General features: G+C 38.2%; 1 protein-coding gene across 2 annotated transcripts in view; it reads left to right on the plus strand.

Annotated features, from left to right (window-relative positions):
* The window catches only part of banp (BTG3 associated nuclear protein), a 51,513-nt gene that overhangs the window by 18,245 nt on the left and 10,926 nt on the right, over window positions 1–22,342 (plus strand). The window contains exons 9-11 of one of the 2 annotated variants that reach the window (XM_084397602.1): window positions 2,563–2,690; window positions 5,236–5,307; window positions 7,920–7,970. In XM_084397602.1, coding sequence (XP_084253728.1) covers window positions 2,563–2,690; window positions 5,236–5,307; window positions 7,920–7,970 — 251 coding nt within the window. The remainder of the gene's footprint in view (window positions 1–2,562; window positions 2,691–5,235; window positions 5,308–7,919; window positions 7,971–22,342) is intronic. The other variant, XM_084397603.1, reaches the window with a different exon arrangement.

Genomic DNA, 22,342 nt, shown 5'->3' on the forward strand with positions numbered 1-22,342 from the left:
GAGGTTCATTCTCATGTTACGCAGCACGTTTGAGCTTCAGCAAGAACTAATGAGGTTCATTCTCATGTTACGCAGCACGTTTGAGCTTCAGCAAGAACTAATGAGGTTCATTCTCATGTTACGCAGCACGTTTGAGCTTCAGCAAGAACCAATGAGGTTCATTCTCATGTTACGCAGCACGTTTGAGCATCAGCAAGAACCAATGAGGTTCATTCTCGTGTTACGCAGCACGTTTGAGCTTCTTCAAGAACCAATGAGGTTTGTTTTTGCGCGTCAAGCTAATTCGGTCGAGCTTCTGTTTATGTTCTCTGATCAATGTTTTTATGTTGCTACTTATTTACTAAGTAGCAACATTTTGGTCAGTTGACCATATTTGTTCATATATTACCATGTTTTAAGCAAGCATGTGCATGTGCACTAATCATTAGACCATGTATCTGACAAAGTTCTTTATTTGAATAAGCAGCAATGTTTTTGGCCATTTACATTTGAAAACATTACCATATTTTTTTATGTGTGCTAACTGCTTAAAACAAGAAGTCTACTAAATTCTGTATATTTATTGGGCAGCTGCATTTTTTGTTCGCCGACATTAACATACCACGTGTTCAAAGATGGTAGCTAACTGCAAGAATATGAGTCTGAAAGAAATATTTATTATTTATTAAGCAGCGACGTTTGGTTAAAATTACTGTCTTTATTTGTTTGCACATTTTACAATACCATGCTGACTGCTAGAACATGACATTTTTTGAAAAACGTCTCTAAATTAGATGCCGTGTTTCCAGACTTGACCAAATTTCTAAGCATGTATGTTAACCGCTAAGCCATGGATCTGATAAAATTCTGTATTTATTTTATTTAAACTATCGTTTCTGTCAAACAACAATATTCCCACTCTGTACGATAATTGTTGTTGTAGAATTATCAAAGCTGTTTTATAAAAAACAATATTTAAAAAAAACATTTGCTAACCATTTTTGTTAGCATTTTGCTAACTGCCAGGCCACAAATCCCATAGAAATGTATGCGTAGATGCCACATTCGACCGCTCCTGAGTCAGACATGTCGATGCGTCGGCCATCTTGGAATGGTTAACATGATGCTGTTCATCACTCACACACTAACAAATGCAGCCCACGGCTGTAAAAACCACCAAGCTATAAATTCCAGATAAAATGGGATCACCTTTCAGAGGTGAGAATGTGTGGGTTTGTGTGTTTTTTTTGTATAACTCAATATGCAATATCCAAATGCAGAATGATGACATTAATGATAAACTAAAAGCTGTGAAAATCATCTGCTAATGTCTAATGCAGATATAGATATTCATACATGTGAATAACTAGGTTGCAGATGAACAGTCAACTTGTTCTCGAGTGTTTATGAACCTGATTTGACCTTTTCAATATGGCGGACGTCTTACCCATTGGAAAACAAACACTAATGAGGCATCTATACATATTGACAAATCCAACAAAACTCTTTGTTTATTAAGCTGCAGCATTTTCATCAAACAAGCATCTTCAGATACATAATCATACCATTTGTTTAATTGGCAAAAATAATCATCAAACACAGTTGTTTTTGTTGTATTTGGGCATTGCTAAACTGCAATTTGATAGCAGCCAAGAAGTAAAAAACTGGCAAGCTAAAGGACAAATTGGTCTGGAGATCTTTCAGATGCATAAAATTGAATCCGGTTTACTTTTCAGCCGCAACCTAAGAAAGACCCAACACAGTCTCTGATCACATTTTATCTGGGGAAACTAACAGAAGGGCAGTGTCACATTTTGTGCTTTTTCCTCTAAGTAACGTTAGCCTGCTAATATGCCCTTCGCTATGATTTAAAATCTCTTAAACTTTGTAAATGAATACCCGCACCATTTTTCCAGAGACAATTTGACGACCTTTAATCAGAAATGCGGTGAGTGTGTGTTTTAAGCGTCTAGGCTGTTGTAGCGTGTCAGCAATACTCGTTGTTTAGACTAAGGGGTTGGGTTTACGTACAGTTTTAGGGCATGAGTGTGTTTGGGCTGCTAGGTCGAGAGCCCTTGTTGTGTATTTTGAGATCATTTACACTGTATAAACATGCTCTAATCTGGCAGATGCACTGGATCACATCCAAGAGCAGTCGGAAGGGATTTTCCTCAAGTTCAGGGTGTGTGTATGTGAACTCTTTCGCTTCTCTCTGTCTGTGAGAACCTTGTTTATCGTGTGTTCTCTTCTACATTTGTTTGGGTTTGCACATTTCACATTCGTACAAATTCAGCAGAATATGTGTATGCCAAAAGGCGTTTGTCTGATAACACTGAAATGCAAGATTCGCCATGACGTGGAACAGACTGTGATTTCTCTCTCTCTCTCTCTCTCTCTCTCTCTCTCTCTTTATCTTCATCTCACTTAAGCGTGTGTGTGTGTGTGTGTTTGGCAGTTACAGTTGAGCATCTTCTGTTATTGAAACCAGTTGTTTGACACGATTTGACCCAGTCTCTCTACTTTCTGGTTTGACCCACATAGTTGGACTGTGTTATAAACATGTTTATGTGTGTCCTCGAACAGATGGAGTCTCGGCCGCAGAGACGTCGGCTCTCGAGAACTCTACCCAGCAGGCCTTGCACTACGCTCTGGCTGGAGCCACACAACAAGTCCAGATCCACCGTATTGGAGAAGACGGACAGGTGCAAGTTGTGAGTATAGTTATGTCGTAATCCAAAAGGCCAACCCACATGAAAATATATATTAAATATCTATCTATCCATCCATCCATCTTTATCTCTCTCTCTCAAGTTCATCCGTCAAATCTTCATTAACCGACCGACACAATTATTTTTATTTTATTTTAACTTTCGCAAAGTTAACCCAAAGCTGAAGTTCAGCTAAAATGCCATTATTAATACAATTAAGTTTTTTTCAATTATAATTAATATAGCATTGACAAGTATATGACTATGTACTTAATAATGATTTCACTTTATTATTTTATAATAATTCTTTTAATACCTTTTCAATGTGAGCACAGTTTAAAGGGTTAGTTCCCCGAAATGAAATGTCTGTCATTAATTACTCACCCTCATGTCATTCCAAACCTGTAAGACCTTCGTTCATCTTCGTTCTAACGTCTCGGATTTTATCAAAAATATCTTAATTTGTGTTACGAAGATGAACAAAGGTCTTATGAGTTTGGAACGACATGAGGGTGAGTAATGACAGAAATTTCATCTTTGGGTGAACCCTTTAAGGTACTTAGCCTTAAAAAAGGCTATATACCTTGAGTTGGGGAGGACTCTTTTGACTTAGGCCGGTATGCAAATAACAAAAAATGCCATAGCAACCACTCAGATCACCCTAGCAACCTTGCAAGCACTGCCAGGGTTGCCAAATTTGGCAAAATTTGGCAATGTCTAATGCTAATGTCTAAAAGCTAATGTCGATCTGAGTGGTTGCTATGGCATTTTTTGTTATTTGCATACTGGCCTAAGTTTTTTTTCCACTTTTCTTCACAAAACACAAATATCTGGCTTAATTCACACATTTGCAAGACCACACATCTTGTAACGTAATACATATATACCCGTTCATTTCAAACCTGTGTCAGCTGCGCAGACAAACAAATAAACACACTCAAACATCTTTTTGAAAGAAGGTCTGGGTCTCCCTGAACTCTCCGTGTGCTGGAGTGCAAATACTCCGTGGAAAAGCCAATCCCCTGCAAGCATTTAATGGAGCTTTAGCAACAGAATTTCCGCTGTGCCCGGTCATGCAGCCTCTTTTGAGAACCTAAACATGATCTCTGACTTTCACAGCTGCATGAGGTCATCTCCACCCCTACACACCATCTGAAATATAATCTGCATGCATTGTGACAGCACAATCAAAACTCTGAATACACAATGTACAATCAAGAGAGTTAAATCTGCGGAGGAGTTCTTGGCTTCTGCGGACTCAAGAACGGATCTGTCATCTGTTGTTTGTGTAACATCTCCCTGAACTGAACCGTAATAGTTGTACTCTCAGAAGCAACCACTCAATGGTCAGTTTTTGTCAAGCCCTTTGGCTTCACAAATGTTCAGTTTTTGTCACTCGCACATAATCGATAATTTAAGCCTGTCAGATACGGCAAACAATGACATGCTCTTTTTAGGTTTTGAATAATCGCTGGTGTTGCTTGTTATAAACTTTCCTAAATTAGACTTTTTAATGCACTTTTTGGGAAAGCAGTGGCGGAAAAAAACTGATTAACAAAACCAATAATATCAAATGTTTGGGAACACATCACGTTAATTGTGGAAAAATGCATCGTTTCCATACCGCAGTGATGAACTAGCAAGCAACATGAGACAGAAGTTTTCCAGGGTTACCCATGATACATTTAGTGTTACAATAACTTCAGTAAATATTTTACCCAAAGACAGCAGTCATTTTGTCATGATTATTATTATTATTAGAAAACATAATTACTTTGGGATTGTTGGAAAATTTGGTGTTTGCCACAGTTGTATAAAATCCAGCACCTAGCCATGCAGTCTGCATTTGTGGAAAAAAAGAAAATGGGTCGTTCTGAAGAGCTCAATGGTACTGTGATTGGATGCCACCTTTGCAATTCATGAAATCGTGAAATGAAGTCAGTTCGTGAAATTTCATCCCTGAGAGTCCCCAAGGATACATGGGTCAAAAACTAAAACTATATTATTAATTTATAACTTTTTGTGGTGGGGCCGCTGAAACCGATTCACTGATTCGAATCGAAAATCGAGAATCGTTTCAAATTAAGAATCGAATTGAATCGAAGTGAGATCTTGCGAATCGGAATCGAATCAGGAATCTGTATTGATGCACAGCCCTATTTGGGATGCACTGGAACTGAGATTGCAAGCCAGGCCTTCTTGTCCAATGTCAAGGCCTGACCTAAAAAAAATGCTCTACTGGATGAATGGGAAAAGATTCCTGCAGGGAACACTCCAAAGTCTTGTATAAAGCCTTCCCAGAAGAGTGGAAGCTGTAATAGCTCAGCTGCAAAGGGTGGGAACAACTCCATATTAATGTTTATGTATTTACTAAAATGCGATGCGATTAAAGTTCCTGTTGGTGTAATGGTCAGGTGTCCCAAGTCCATAAAGTGTGTATATATACACACACATAAATGCACACAGTTAATTGTCAAATATAATTATTTGACAACAGCTTGATTGGAAATGACATTTGTTTCAATGTCTTTTTTTTTTTTTTTCATAGATACCGCAGGGACACCTCCACATCGCCCAGGTGCCACAGGGGGAACAGGTGCAGATCACACAGGACAGCGAGGTACACATCATTTCCTTTAGGTTTCTTGTTTTTCCTTCACACATTCGTTCTTCTTCCTCTGAGTCACTCCACCCCTCATTTGTGGTTGCTAAATGAAGGTCTCAGGGGATTGAGCCATCAAACCTCAGCACCAATCCATAATTATTTCTGAGCTACCAATTTTAGTATGATCTTTGGCTGAGAAATCTCCCTAAGCCCTGATTTCAAAGGCTCTTGATTTGTACTCAGTGTCCTAGATTTGAACAGGATTATTTAAAGGTATCCGCAAATATGTAAACAATGTTTTGATCAAATCCATCCATCACCCTAAGAGCAGGAGAAAAAAAATTGTGGAGTGTTTCCTGCCCTCGTTTACAAAAAATTGATGATGACCGTAGACTTCAGTGCTCATGGTTTTGGTATATTCCCAGTGATATTGTTTGTTTTTGAGTCCAGAGCTTAGCAACAGCGTGCCACTTCATCCAACCTCCACTCACAAAGACCGTCTTTGTAATACATTTGGCCCGCCTCATCAAAACCATTTATCTGAGAAAGTTTGTAAAGGAAATGAGCCGTCGTAAGACCATTTCCCTTTATCCAGATATTTGTCAGGTGTGTGTGTGTTTTAGAGTCCGATGGAGAACATGATTGAAACTTTGCTGTGTAGTGATTTTATCACTGATTTTAAAAAATCTATGTTGCGTTACTGATACTTTTCATGTATAAGATACAAAACAAGGTCTAAAATTTTCTTTCTTTTTTCTCGGTTTTCTTTTTCAACAAATGGTCAGTAAAAAACTTCAAAGATGTTAATCAGCAGCCTCTGGTGGTGAAACGAAATATTCATGAGCTGTTTCAGTTTGCAATATTGTCAGCCCTGTTACCAAACTTTGGTTCCTTATTTAAAAAAAAAAAAAGGAATGTAAACAAAATTCTCAAAATTAATAGCGTAAAAATTAGCTCACAGTTGGGGCTAGCTAAACTGGGGCCAAATGGGGGGATGCGCCGCTGGCAAATCCAGCAATGCAAGTTTGAGAGGTGGCACCCCGCCAAATCTCGCGAGAATCACAACTTGCTTTACGGCACGACGTCACATACAGTGCTATGCATAAGTGAATACACCCATGCTAAAGTTGACTAAAAAGAGGAATAAAAAATCATATTTTGGAAACTGAACTTAATGCCTTAATTTAAAAAATTAGGAAAAATCCAACCTTTAAGGACACCAATTTTCTTTGTGAATGAATAATGTATCGTAAATAAATAAATGTTCTTCCTTAAAATACATGGTGCATAAGTGTGTACACCCCTATGTTAAATTCCCATAGAGGCAGGCAGATTTTTATTTTTAAGTATTTTTGTAAAAAAAAATGTAGGATACTATGCATCCTGATAAAGTTCCCTTGGCCTTTGGAATTAAAATAGCCCCACATCATCACATAGCCTTCACCATACCTAGAGATTGGCATGGGTTTATTTCAGTTAGCCTAAAAGCTAGTTTGATTTGCATTGAGAGATGATCTTATGGAAAGTACCCCATGCCAATCTCTAGGTATGGTGAAGGCTATGTGATGATGTGGGGCTATTTTAATTCCAAAGGCCAAGGGAACTTTATCAGGATGCATAGTATCCTACATTTTTTTTTACAAAAATACTTAAAAATAAAAATCTGCCTGCCTCTATGGGAATTTAACATAGGGGTGTACTCACTTATGCACCATGTATTTTAAGGAAGAACATTTATTTATTTACGATACATTATTCATTCACAAAGAAAATTGGTGTCCTTAAAGGTTGGATTTTTCCTAATTTTTTAAATTAAGGCATTAAGTTCAGTTTCCAAAATATGATTTTTTATTCCTCTTTTTAGTCAACTTTAGCATGGGTGTATTCACTTATGCATAGCCCTGTACATCAACAACATATGAAGCAGCCTCTATGGAAGACACTAGCACGCATTTCAGATGTGAATCATGGCTGAGAAAGAAAACGAAAACGATGAAAACGAAGAAAGCGCGGTCGGAAGAGTACAGAGACGGCTCTGCGTGAGTGGTATTTACGACAGTAACATTAAATACAAGTACTCCACTCCACTCCCTAGTTTTCTAGGGGTCACTGTTTGAGAAAAAACGGAAACTGCATAGTGTGCCTTTAATTTTTATAATGATGGAAAATCACGTGGTAACGGTTACAGAACAGCTAAATACTACAATTTTGAAACTTAAAATTAGTTTTTATTAAAAAAAAAAAGTTTAATTACAAATTAGTTACATATAAATTCAACTGATTTAGTCAAAAATATGGCAGGGTCTATTGAGTTGTTGGGCAAAGTTGAGAAGGATAGACCAAAATGATTATTTTAAGCATGAGGATACATACATTTGATGCTACTTTAATGCTAGTTAATTTTATGTTAGATAAGCTGTATTTAATAATTATCACAACAAAAAAGTTGCCCTACCACGTTTTTACATGGTTTTTCTATGTAAATATGCACTACACTTTTACAGTGTCCGTTCTAAAAAAGCGGAAAAGACTCTAAATGCTTTTGAAAAAAAAAAACATGGGACACTAATTTGTACCTCATTCAGTTGCTGAAATTTGAATATGTTTATGTTTTTCCTCTCTTGCAGGGCAACCTACAGATCCACCAAGTGCATGTTGGGCAAGATGGCCAGGTAAATGTAGGTAGCCTCTTCCATTTATTGGTCCGTGTCCATGTGACATAGTCTTTTTGTGTCCTCTCTCGTTCGTTGGTTTGTTCTGAGAATATAATGTTTGGGACAGTGTGCACTTCCTGTTTCTCAGCTCAGTTCCATCACATCAAAGAGGGGTCTATAGATCAAACAGGGCTAAAAAGCAACAGAGACTTCGTGTTGAAATGAGCTCATTTCACACACACAAACAAACTCAGCTTCAAAATTTTGGATCCATGTTTGTTATCTTCCTTGGGGTGGCAGTGGCTCAATGGGTAACACTGTCGCCTCATAGCAAGAAGGTCCCCGGTTTGAGCCAGTCCTTTCTGTGTAGAGTTTGCATGTTCTCCCCATGTCAGCGTAGGTTTCCTCCGGTTTCCCCCCACAGTCCAAAGACATGCAGGTTAGGTGGATTGGAAATGCCAAATTGGTGTGTGTGAGTGTGAGTGTGTTCCAGTTCCAGCACTCTTAGTTGTGTCAGGAAGCCAAATCAAATGTGTGTGTGTCAAGCGGACCCTGCAAATGAGTGGGAATTACACTCGGAAGATGGTTCGTTATCTTCCTTACTAACATGTGACACCACCTTGTATTGAGAGACTGGTGCGTCCATGAGTCCATTTCGAATCATTTTTTCATGTTTTTCCATTTTCCTTTTTCCTTTTAGTAATTCTGTTGTTTTTTTTGTCATTGTTATTATATTTCTTTTATGTCTGTATAGTTTTTTGCATTTTTATTTCAGGTTTAGTTATTTTAGTAAATTTCAATAGTATTTTTTTGTTTTATTTCAGTGAACATTTATTTTATTTCAAGTAACGACAATATTTTTATGGTTTTAGTTTTAGTTAACTATAATAACCCCAATCTTAGCAACCATATAACAACATTTAGCATCGTGGATGAACATAGTCTGTAAAAGCTGCACACTTTTTCTTCAGAAAATGAAATTGTGATCTAGTTGCTGTTTTATCAGCACAGTTTTTTCTAGCCTGTTTCTCAGCTCTATCTTTTTACACACACTCATGCACCCATAACATACCTCATTATGATGATAGTTTTCATCTGTATAGTAGCAATGAGAAAATGTTTGCCTTGTTTTCCTTTCTTTAAATTATTCCTGGCATATCGCCCATAGTGTAAAAGGAGCCCGGATGACCATAGATATAAGGGGGCATTCAGTCCCCAGTGCCAAAGTTTGCACATAGACAAAGTCATGTGGACAACATACTTACTAATATGGATAAGACAATGTCTATCTGTGTCTGAACTAAAAGGAAGAGGAAAAAAAAGAGCGAAAGAAAATGTCATTAACCCTAAGACAGGCCTGGTCCTTTCTCCTCCTTCACTGTCATTGCGCCCTCCTTTTATGCTTCCGAAGCTCCTCCGTGAGAGATACGTTGCCACACAGCCTAATTAAGATGGTTTCATGGACTAGGGTTTGATGTATAGTAATCATAATGGTGTACCATGACTCCAATTTGGATTCGGGTCACAGTTCAGAAGAAGGATTTGAATCAGGACAAGCATACAGGACAATGTCTGTTGTGCATATGGATCCCTTTTTGGCGAGGTAATTAATATTTTTTGGCATTATTTCAGAATGTCTTGGAATTGTTCACCCAAAAAGGAAAATTCTGACATTGTTTATACAGCCTGATGTCTTTCCAAATCCGTATGATTTTCTTTTGTAGATTTTTTCTCCATTCTTTTTCATTGACATCAAACCTGATGCAACACGTCTAACAGTAAATATTAGAGAATATTTACTGTTTTGTCACATAGAAACTTGGAAACTTTCATGGTGTTTTTTTTTTCTTCTATTTTGAGCTTTAAAGACAGTCTGTACTGACCTTCTCGTAAAAAGAGCAGTGTGAAGTTCCTTACTTACTAAGGGATTCGCCTGGTTAAGAAGAGTTTCTGAATTGTATTCAAGTTTTTACATCCCCATCTGCCCGCCATGTTCTCTTTGCCGTAAAGGGGAAGAGCCCGTGATTTACAGGCTGTCGGTCTATAACAGCATGCCTTATCATTTAGCCTCCTTCCACTATCTAAAACAAACACACACAGTCATTCGGCACATGAAAGTCTTTATGAGAGAAAGTGAAGGAGTGTTAACGGTGTGCTAAATCAGTCAGCGACCTCTTAGGATGCTCTTATCTGATGCCCCCTCTCCTGCCCTCTGATCTGACCCCCACATCTAATAGAGGCACAGATCGAAAGCTAAGGGAAGAGAGCGAAAAGAGGGTGAGAAGAAGGAGATTTTGTTTTTACTTGGTACAATTGGTTAGTTCACCATTGTGCTCGCAAATTCTTCAGACCAGACATTGCAGATGTTTATTACTGAAACTTCTCGGTCCTTGTGTTTTCTGTCAACAAGAGTTCTTTATTTACTTCTGCTTCCACAGGGAGATGGTGCACAGTTGTGCACATAGTTGGGGTTCTGTACGGTGCTGCAAGACACTACCTTGACCAGTTTAGAAGAAGGAAGGGAGAGATTTAGCTCCTTTTGGTGCATTACTAGATGTTCAGATTGTGAAGCCCCTAGCACAATAGAGAAGCGCTGTAGCAGTGTGGTTGTATCTCAGTAGCTTGTGAGTCTATAGTCTCACAGAGGCTATTTGCAACCAGAAACCCTTCATTTGGAGAGGAACATGTCTGTCTGACTGACATGTAAAGTGAGCAACCAAGTGAGCAACCAAAAAATGATCAAATGTGAGCGCATCAAAAGTGATGTGAAGGCCAAGTATGGCAACCCAAACTTGGAATTTGTCCTCATCCAAGTTAAATGCATTGATAATTTTAACAGTTTTATACAATAAATGTTTCGTTTTTGCACTGTGCACTTTTTTTTTGGTATGCACCGAGCACTTTTGTATTTTTATGGCCTCTGAATAAATGATTAAAAATGCTTTTTTTCACTAAAATTAAAAAAATTTAAACATAAAATGCACATAAATAGCAATTAAATCGCATAGTTTAGGCATAGCTACACATAGTTTAAGATTTTGACTCCAAATTAGATTTGGAAATGTGTATCTTGGTACCTTGAAGCAATTTTGTGTCCCTGCTAGCTGATAAAAATGTAGCACCAAATGCAAGTCAGGCCTGAAAGAGTCGTTGACATGTCGGGCCTCTCAAGCAAACAGAGCAATGTTTTGAAAGAAACCTGCTTCATTTACCTGTAGACTTTTAGCACTATTTGCACATCTGAAAGAGTGCACTGCAAGTTCAGACTGCACCAGAAACAGACCCAGTAAAGACTTATTCTTTAAGTCTGCAAATTCAAACAAATGTAAAAAGAGTAAGGAAAGACTACTGTGATCTGTTTCTAATCTGCTTTTTTGGATTTGTTGTTTTATTGAATTTGGACAAGACAAAAATGAGCTCAGGAGTTTAAATATCATTCACAAGCTGCATCTGTGTGTTCAATTGATGTAACTTTTTCCCTCTGTAAATGTGTGTATATTTATATTGGTATGTATGCAATTATGCCCATTTGCAATCCAGAACTTCAAGTTTCCTCTATCTCAGTATTGAAACCAGATGTGTGCAGAGCTCACATCCATTAAGTACCTGCTGTAGGATCTAAATTCTCCAGGATTCAAGGTTGTTGTCACAACCTTGGGGCTTTAGTCCCAATTCAGACTCCTAAATGAATTTACCCTTTTTACCTCCATTGGAACAATGTTTTCCCCCAAGATATAAAACAAAATATGTTAAATAAAATGGTCCAAGGCTTTTAGCGAGTTCTGGAAGCTAATGTGGTCATGGCAGGGATACAAAGGTCTTCTCGCAAATATTCACAAGAAAATCCCTTGGTAATCCAATGGAGAGAAGTTCTCATGGAGCCGATGCAAGATTTGTTGTCGGTGGACACTGGAATGTACACAAGTCACATTGCTTGACTTTCCTCATTAACGCTTGTGACACAAGGAATCATCTTTGTGAGCATTTCACCTTTTGTTTTACTGCTAGTTGGATGCAATGAAAAACGTCTGATGAACAAGAGACAATAAAATCATCAAGTCATCAGAATTTATGTTGCTCTGAGATGCTTTTCATTGGAAACATTGAAAACGTTGAGGAAAAACAGAAGTTTTGGAGGTGGGACTGGACTGTGCGTCTCCTCACAGAGGTTGTTCCAAGGTCAGATAATTCACAAGTCTATACAACACATGGAGTGATTCACCATAGCCTGTCAATTCTGCAGTATAATTAGAAACATAATGAAGACGACACACACACACAAAAAAAGACGTGACACTTTGACACCAACACTAAAGCAAGCTTTATTTCTTTGTTCCCAAGAACAAGCTTTGCTGCTCGGCTTATCTGCATGTTGTTAAATTTGTTGTAAAATTGTTATTTATGTGATTCCGTCTGCTCTTTGAATCAGGAATCTTATAGATGTGTGTCTGTCGTATGAATTGTGCAGGGTCTGTTTAATCCCTTGCTTTGGATACACTGTAAAAGATTGCTTTGGCAAGAGGAGTGGTATCTCAATCTGCCACAGGGGTCATATTTAAGGTTGATGTTACTGATTTAGTGAGCATTAGGATTTGAAGCTTACTAAAATTGCAGCTTAAGTTGGTTGTCAACCAATCCGGCCATGGAAGTCATACTTGTACAATGTTATACAACGAGGCTCATTTTGAATCTCTGATTCGAACCGTTAGTTACAGGAGAGAAACTGTAAAACAATACCTTCTTTCCGAGCTTTCCTTCAAGCTTCTATCTGAGCATCCTTTGTTTCTTCCAAGTCTTGTTTCTTCCTAGCTTTACTTCTTCCTTCCAAATTTCCTTACCTCCATTTTAAGCTATCTTCCAAGCTCCCTGACCTTCCTTCCTTCTAAGCTTCCTCACCTTTCTACTGATCTTCCTTTCTGCCCTCCCTCTGAGTTACTTTTCTGCTGCCTGAGATTTCTTCCGAGCATCCGTCATTTTGAGCTTCCTCCCAAACTTCCTTGTCTTCCTTTCTTCAAAGCTTCCTTCCCTCCATGCTGCTTTTCTGCCTCTTGAGTTTCCTTCAGAGCATCCTTCCTTCCTGTTCCCAAACTTCATAATCTTCCTTTCCGCCCTCCAAGCTTCTTTCCTTTTTACCTTCTAAGCTGATCTCCCTTCTTGGCCATGAAGCTTCCTTCCCTCTGAGCTTCTTTTTTGCCCCCTTAGCTTCCTTCCAAGCATCCCTCTTTTTGAGCCTCCTTCCAAACATTATTACTTTCCTTTCAAACTTCCTAATCTTCCTTTCCGCCCTCCAAGCTTCTTTCCTTTTTACCTTCTAAGCTGATCTCCCTTCTTGGCCATGAAGCTTCCTTCCCTCTGAGCTTCTTTTTTGCCCCCTTAGCTTCCTTCCAAGCATCCTTCTTTTTGAGCCTCCTTCCAAACATTATTACTTTCCTTTCAAACTTCCTAATCTTCCTCCTGAACTTTGTTCCTGCCCTTGAATCTTCTTCCTGCCCCAAGCTTTCCTTGCCCTGAGTTTCATTCCAAAAATCTTTCCTTTTGAGTTTCCTTTCAAACTAATTTGGTGATGACTAAGCTAAACCCTGCACTGTTTCAACATTAGTGATGTAATGCAGTGTTTAATTATTTGGAACTGCATATCCATTAGAAATTATATCTGCTTCCAGGCTCAAGGCTATGGTAAATTTGTGTGGATACGATACGGTTGATGATGGCAGCCCTCCAAATTTGAATTTTTTAATTTATGAAATAAAAAGACAATTTGATGTTTAAGAAACATTAGTTATGGCACCATCCATACAAGCCAAATGCGGTATCTTCTAAGACTGTCTTGTTTGTGTGGAGACTTTTTAATAATGTAGCAAATACGTACTCATGTAACAGGAATTAGTATTTAAGCTCAGATGACTGCAGATGTCCTCATTAGATAGTGTTCATTGTTGGGGTAAAACAAACAAATTTGGGATACAAATTTAGACCTATCTTTAATGTACAAATGTTTTTTTTTTATTATTAAGTTCATTTGTCGGTCTGTGGGAGGTTTTGCAGCATATGCAGCAGAAGTGATGTAGGACTCTCAGATGGTTTTAGGAGTTCTCTCAGTTTGTCCAACGTCCTGTCGGTCATCTTTCTTTCTGTCTGTCTCTCTCTCTCTCTCTCTCTCAGAACAGTTAGGCCGTCACATCTGTCCTGGCTTAGGTCTGGCCCGCTCCAGATGCAAGTTGTTGGAATCATGTAGAAATAGGGCGGAAGTGTTTACCTTTCCAGAGAGACTTTTTTTCTCGTCAACTCTTGAGGGTATGAGGGAACTGTACATGTTGCTGGGAAGCTCACCTCTTTCATAACACAGCTTATTGAACTGTGCAAAAAGTGTATTTCTAATTTCTTCATCCAAAATTGTTTGCGACCTGCATATCCAGTCGTAAAGAAGCATCCAGTTTTCATCAAGCTTGATGTTACAGCTTAACCAATTTCATACTCTTTTCAGGGGAATTCATGATTTTGAATGAATTCATCATTTATAGCTAGTTAAGATTCGTATGCACAGAAGACGACACTGGAAAGCCAATAAAGAAAAATGGAGCTTGGGAAGCAATGGCATGTTTGCACAGTTGGTTGTTATGTATCGAAGAGGTCCCAAACTAAATGTTTTTTGCATTAAGCTGCTGTTGTTTTGTTCCTCGTTGTCTTTGCTCCAGTTCCTCAATGTGTTTGCTGTCCTACTCTGCTGCTGAAAGCATTACTACATTAGAGAAAGATTTATTCTGGGTCCTTTTTTTCCTGTTAGCTTTTAGTCCCAACAACCCAAGCTGACAGCAGATCCTGACTCGCTCTGCCAATTTTTAAACCCTTTGTTTGGCAGCTCGCCTGTATAGAGATAGCAGATTTGAAGTTTGGCTGATTTCGAAAGAAACAAGGCTGGACACAAGGGTAGGTTAGCTCATGAAGACCCTCGAGAAAAGGGCATTATCTATTTCAGTTTCAAATACCTTTTAAAGTGAATTTAATCCAGTCATTAACAAGAAGGCAAACAAATGCGGTGCTCAACATTAACTCTTGTCCGAGACAAGTGGATTTATACCAGCACATTTGCAAATGTGACTTCAATTTTACACAGCTGTTCAATAAACAACATAGTTCATATTACGTGGATACAATACTGACTTACACAATTAGTGACTAACACAACTGACTAAATACTGACTGTATTTAGCCAACAAAAATGATTCCAAACAAAGCCGTAGCAGAACAGCTGCCATCTCCGAGCAACACACAGTGGTGTTTAGTTACTAAGTGATTTAGTGCTTTTGAACGAATCGGGTGAGTCAATGATTCAATGACCCATTCATAAAGACTTCATTCTTGAATGACTCAGCCGTTTGAACGAATCGGATGAGTGAATGACTCAATAACTAAACCTACTGGCAGTTTAGTTTCCTATTTAGAAGTATCATTGTATATTTGCCACAATTTCATATTTGTTTATTTAAGAATTATGTAAAAGATTAATCTCATAACATTATTTATGCAGTTGTAATTTTTCAGTTTAAATACATTCATGCCATCTCTCAGCTGTATTAAACAGTCTGTGTAAATACATCTAAATGCCACTTCAGATGCAGTTTCAGTGTTGCTTCTGCTGTGGAAAGATGGATTTCAGTTGATTTGTAACAGCCTTATAGTGTCTTATTATTCTAATTGAATTTATTGAACAAATTTAAGAATTTCTCATGAAAGATGACACATTCATTAATAATTAATCAGAAAAAAATGCCCTGGAAATCACTTTAAGGGGAGAAATATCACAAATAAGCTGATTTAAGTAAGTAAGAGCTGATAGACCACTGATGAGAATATTGCTTCTGAATAAATAACATGCATTTACACACAAAAAAAGGAAATATTTATTTCTGGACAAGCCAATGACCGATTTACTTACTCGGACAAGCCAATGACCGATTTACTTACTCGGACAAGCCAATGACCGATTTACAAGCACATATCAAGGCTTAATGTCGAGCCCTGAACTGGCTTGGTTATTTCCAGCTGTTTCCTCAGAGAGTTTGATTTACTCACTAATGACAAACAGAACACTGATTACTAATGTCTCAAACGAGCCCTTTCATTTCTGTCAAAGTCAGCAGACCTCATGCGAACACACCGGTTTAACTCGGAATACACGTTGTGACATCATGACTGTTTTTTTGCTTTGGATTTTACCTTTTTGAGGCCAAGATTAGTGACACATAAGCCTCATAAACAATTCTGCAAGACCTGTAGTAACTGTTGGATGACTTCAAGAGCCAAAGTGTGCGTCTCCAATGTGATGTGTGCTTTGAATTAGCTTTACTTTATTTGATTGTGTTGGAACCACGTCCTCATGCTCTCCCGATCAGCGGTGGAGTGGAGAGTCGTCTTGAGAACAGTTGTGAGGCCGGAAGTCAACCGATGAGAACGAGCTTTCATTGCTACGCGATTGCAGACGTTCTCCCAGCATCATAAAATTCTCATTGTGTTAAGTCGCACAGCTGAGCATACAAACAATCCTCACTTGCAGTTTTAAAATTTCTGCTGTTGTAGTCGTGTTTGCTTTGACAAGTATCATTCAATGGATAAATCCCCAAAACGCATTTTTTTATGTGGAAAAAGTGCATTTTCTTATTTTATGAGGCCTGACGGATGGTTTCAAAATGGCATATGAATTCTCAGTGAGCGGTGAACTTTATTTTGATGGTTTTATGATTGTCTGCATGAGAAAGTATCCAAGTTGGTGCCTCCTGTGTGTGTCTTTGCAGTTTTCTGGTTCAGATAAGTGATGGAATGAAAAAGGGGAAGTTTTAAAAGATGTCCCTCAGCTGTGAATTACTCTTGTTTCCAATAACTTTATGTGCATATCTCTGTACTTGTGCATGTGTTTGTGTTTAAGACCTGCTGGGCCATCCTTCCGTTGTTCTCATGCTATTCTTTGTTTACCAGAGTATATGGGTTAATGACATACAAGAATATCCACGATAAAGAAAAGGAAAAATCCTCAAAACACATGCAAAAAGGAAAGAAAAATGAGTCTAATTTCTTATAAATTAACTTTTTGTTTTCGTGTTGGTTTAATATGGTTTTGAAACACTTTTATACCATTTTCAAAAATATTTAATGACTCTAAAAATGAACTGAATCAAGGGAAAAGTAACGACATATTTTCCTTACATCTTGAATACATGTGAGTGTACACATCATTATATCCCAGAACATTTTCAAATGTATTTTCAAGCTAAAAAGTATATAGTTTTTTTTTAAAACAGCATAAATTAATTTACAAATACCATTACGATTTTTGGAAGCCGTACCACATTTACAACCTGGACTAACCTGGTATTTCCAGAAACAAATTTTTTTTTTTTATGTTTATATTTTGCCCATACTACTTGATTGTGATTTTGCAGACACATAATTTTTTTTCCAAATGTTAATAAGTAGTGAAACAGTTTTTTTTTTCTCCAAAGAAATAATAATAACAAACTACTTATTCTTCTCAAGAATTTCATTATTTTAATGAGGCTTTTTCTTTATTATGACAAGTTGTATCACCCTGATTTTCTTCACTTTTTCACCTAAAATATCAAAATTAATTTTAATTTAGAAATTAAAAACATGCTCAAGATAGAAGAGTTGTATTCAAGTCAATTTATGTATGAAATGCATTTTTAATGTATTTTTGAATTATATGTTATCCTGTTTGAACCAACCCAACATCGTACGCTCTTGATTATTTCCACATGATTTGACTGGCAGCATCAAAAAAGGAGTCATTGTGGCAAAATTGCCATTGGAGACAGGGTGGGCACCGCATGGGTTTTCTATGAACTTAAAGCATGCCACTGACTCATGACTTCAAAGTCAACGTCTGCACTTGAAACTGGGGTAGGGGGCAGAGACGAACTGGATCTGAAATCGGGGTTATTGTGGGATTTTTGTGCAGTGAAGCAGATTTTCTTTCTCCTAATTGGGAGTGCATGACAGTTCTGTTCCCACTTGGGGAGACTCAGATTTGATTGTTTATGCCCACACTGGCGCTGATGTCGACAAGATGAACCGTAGAGGTGTCACCGCGTGGAGTCGCAGAAGAACTGTACTGATTAACGATTAGTGTTTAGTCTGGAGTTCACGTTTCATTTAACGTGCCATCTATCCCGGATGGCTGTTTTTGAATGAACGTTGTGCATGTGGAAACGGTCAACTGCTGCAATGAAGAAATTACTGACTCACAGTTCAGGTTGAAGACTAGCACCAGTAATTGAAAAGAAGTCAGAGGATCCAAAACCATGGTGACCACATCAAAGCACATTTAGTGGTCAGATGATGTATAATCAATGATGTGTGCGAGCTTGCTTTGGGGCAGTCAAACACAATGTACGATCATGCAAGTGTTTTTGCTTGCATGTGCTTGTTTTGCGATGAGTAGGACCTTGGCACCGGATGGAGATGTGTTTGTGAGAGCACAGCTGGAGACTGGGCCTTCCACCGGACTGTTATGATGAGCGCTTAAATGTGTCTTCAGACTTGGCAATCAAGCAAAAGCATTCAAGCTGTCAGTTTTACAGTGTAGTTACATAGTTTTGCACTTTTTAACCCTGCAGCAGCAAGTAGACAATTGTTTAAAGACTTGCAAAGAAACAAAATACATGCTGACAATCCTTTTATTTGATTAGCCTGATTAAGAAAATGTCCTCCCTTGGATTATGTCCGAATTGCTGTACTATTATGGTGCGTTGAATTAGATAAAAACAAAAACGTACTTCTAGTCTTCTTAAAGTGCCCATCTTATGCTTTAAGAAAGGTCTGCAAAGTTTTAAAGATCGAGGTGAACGACAAATAAAGGTATTGTCTCCCAAAAGAAGAAATCGATTCTGAACTGCCGAAACAAGTTTTCAGCGATTCCAGTCTCACTTCCGTAACTTATCTACAAATGTTTGTTACAAATTTGCATAATGCCAGATATGGTCTTCATTGGTATTCGCTGTCACGAACAACGTCTACTTTGACCCACCATCAGACATTGTAGTTGTAGCTGAGACCTGAAGAGTTTGTCTGTGTTGTGGGGAAGATGCTGTTTTCTATGCTGTGAATCACTGGTATTGATACGGTAAAACTGACAGCAAAGGATGAAGACTCGCACTGGTATTGACACGGTAAAACTGACAGCAAAGGATGAAGACTCGCACTGGTATTGACACGGTAAAACTGACAGCAAAGGATGAAGACTCGCACTGGTATTGATACGGTAAAACTGACAGCAAAGGATGAGGACTCGCACTGGTATTGATACGGTAAAACTGACAGCAAAGGATGAAGACTCGCACTGGTATTGATACAGTAAAACTGACAGCTAAGGATGAAGACTCGCACTGGTATTGATACGGTAAAACTGACAGCAAAGGATGAAGACTCGCACTGGTATTGATACAGTAAAACTGACAGCAAAGGATGAAGACTCGCACTGGTATTGATACGGTAAAACTGACAGCAAAGGATGAAGACTCGCACTGGTATTGATACGGTAAAACTGACAGCAAAGGATGAAGACTCGCACTGGTATTGATACAGTAAAACTGACAACAAAGGATGAAGAATCGCACTGGTATTGATACGGTAAAACTGATGACAAAGGATGAAGACTCGCACTGGTATTAATACGGTAAAACTGATGACAAAGGATGAAGACTCGCACTGGTATTAATACGGTAAAACTGATGACAAAGGATGAAGAATCGCACTGGTATTGATACGGTAAAACTGACAACAAAGGATGAAGACTCGCGCTGGTATTAATACGGTAAAACTGACAACAAAGGATGAAGACTCGCGCTGGTATTAATACGGTAAAACTGATGACAAAGGATGAAGACTCGCACTGGTATTGATACGGTAAAACTGACAGCAAAGGATGAAGACTCGCACTGGTATTGATACAGTAAAACTGACAGCAAAGGATGAAGACTCGCACTGGTATTGACACGGTAAAACTGACAGCAAAGGATGAAGACTCGCACTGGTATTGATACGGTAAAACTGACAGCAAAGGATGAAGACTCGCACTGGTATTGATACAGTAAAACTGACAGCAAAGGATGAAGACTCGCACTGGTATTGATACGGTAAAACTGACAGCAAAGGATGAAGACTCGCACTGGTATTGACACGGTAAAACTGACAGCAAAGGATGAAGACTCGCACTGGTATTGATACAGTAAAACTGACAGCAAAGGATGAAGACTCGCACTGGTATTGATACGGTAAAACTGACAACAAAGGATGAAGAATCGCACTGGTATTGATACGGTAAAACTGATGACAAAGGATGAAGACTCGCACTGGTATTAATACGGTAAAACTGATGACAAAGGATGAAGACTCGCACTGGTATTGATACGGTAAAACTGACAACAAAGGATGAAGACTCGCGCTGGTATTGATACGGTAAAACTGATGACAAAGGATGAAGACTCGCACTGGTATTGATACGGTAAAACTGATGACAAAGGATGAAGACTCGCACTGGTATTAATACGGTAAAACTGATGACAAAGGATGAAGACTCGCACTGGTATTAATACGGTAAAACTGATGACAAAGGATGAAGAATCGCACTGGTATTGATACGGTAAAACTGACAACAAAGGATGAAGACTCGCACTGGTATTGATACGGTAAAACTGATGACAAAGGATGAAGACTCGTACGGTAAAACTGACAACAAAGGATGAAGACTCGCACTGGTATTGATACAGTAAAACTGACAGCAAAGGATGAAGACTCGCACTGGTATTAATACAGTAAAACTGACAACAAAGGATGAAGACTCGCACTGGTATTGATACAGTAAAACTGACAGCAAAGGATGAAGACTCGCACTGGTATTGATACGGTAAAACTGATGACAAAGGATGAAGACTCGTACGGTAAAACTGACAACAAAGGATGAAGACTCGCACTGGTATTGATACAGTAAAACTGACGACAAAGGATGAAGACTCGTACGGTAAAACTGACAACAAAGGATGAAGACTCGCACTGGTATTGATACAGTAAAACTGACGACAAAGGATGAAGACTCGCACTGGTATTGATACGGTAAAACCGAAATCATCGTTACTGTTCGTATCTCTGTTAAATGCTAAAATTCAGTAATGGTAATTGCCATTTTATTTCCGACATGTTCTGTAAGCGGCAGACCAATCACTTCAGAATCTCAGCAGATGTAGCACGTTAGCCGGATGTTGTTGGCCTGTTGTAAATACTTAGTACTGGACTTCCCACTCATGTGACATGCTGTTTGCAAACTGTATGCAAGTTTGGACCTTTGAACTTCCTACAATGTGAAAAGAAAAGCGTAAAAACAGGTGCACATTATTGTGGTTTACTGGCAGGCAGTTGCATAAACTATAGAATAAGCGGAATCATTAGCAGATTAAAATGTAAACTGTGAGAATTTTAATTTAGTTTAAACAGTGAGGTGATGGATATGCTAAATTAAGTTAGAAAAGAACAATCATCAAGGACTGAAAGGAACAAATTGGTAATAGCTTTAGAAAGGAAACCACAATGATTCATTTGCATAATAGATTGCAGCATACTTCATTTCATTTCCCTATAAAAACCAGAATATCATTTGAGACCTTCCACTTCCAAGAAAGTAATGTTTTGAGGAAAATGTTTTATCCTAGCAGCAGTGTTGGAGAATAACTAACTAGAAGTGCTACTTAGTTAAATGGATAGTTTTCCTAAAAATTAATTCTGTCATAATTCACCCACTCTATTCCAAACCCATATGACTTACAATCAAAAAACTCTGCAAAATATTTCAGTATTGTGTAGCTATTACTGTAACTAGATATTTTTACCAAAAAAGTTTTGTAAGTCAACACGTTCCACAAAGCATCATAATCCAGACATATATTTTTTAGAAATGCTTGAAACATGTTAAATTTAATATTTGTATATGTATGTTTTAAAATGTTAGAAACAGGAAGAATGTTATTAAGAATAAATTAGGAAAGTCATGGGAATTTCTATAATTAAAGGAACCGTATGTAAGAAATGTATTTCAATTAATCATAAAATGGCCCTGATATGTCACTAGACATTAAGAAATCATGTTCATTGCAAATACTTATATCACTGACAACAGTAGTCCGGCCAGGATATTGTCATTTAAAAAGTGAAGTTGCAGCCCTCAGCTGATGTTGATGTTGTCATGTTGTGTTTTGGCCTGATGCCCCACCCTCCACCTATCTACCAATCACGAAGTCAGTAGTGTTTCGGCATCGGGGTTGCCAGCTCTGCTCTAGTTACCACAGCTGCAGCTACAAACGTTCCTGCTGGATCCTGCAGCCTATCTGGCA

The sequence above is a fragment of the Rutilus rutilus genome (assembly GCF_951802725.1).
Source record: "Rutilus rutilus genome assembly, chromosome: 23".
Taxonomy (NCBI): domain Eukaryota; kingdom Metazoa; phylum Chordata; class Actinopteri; order Cypriniformes; family Leuciscidae; genus Rutilus; species Rutilus rutilus.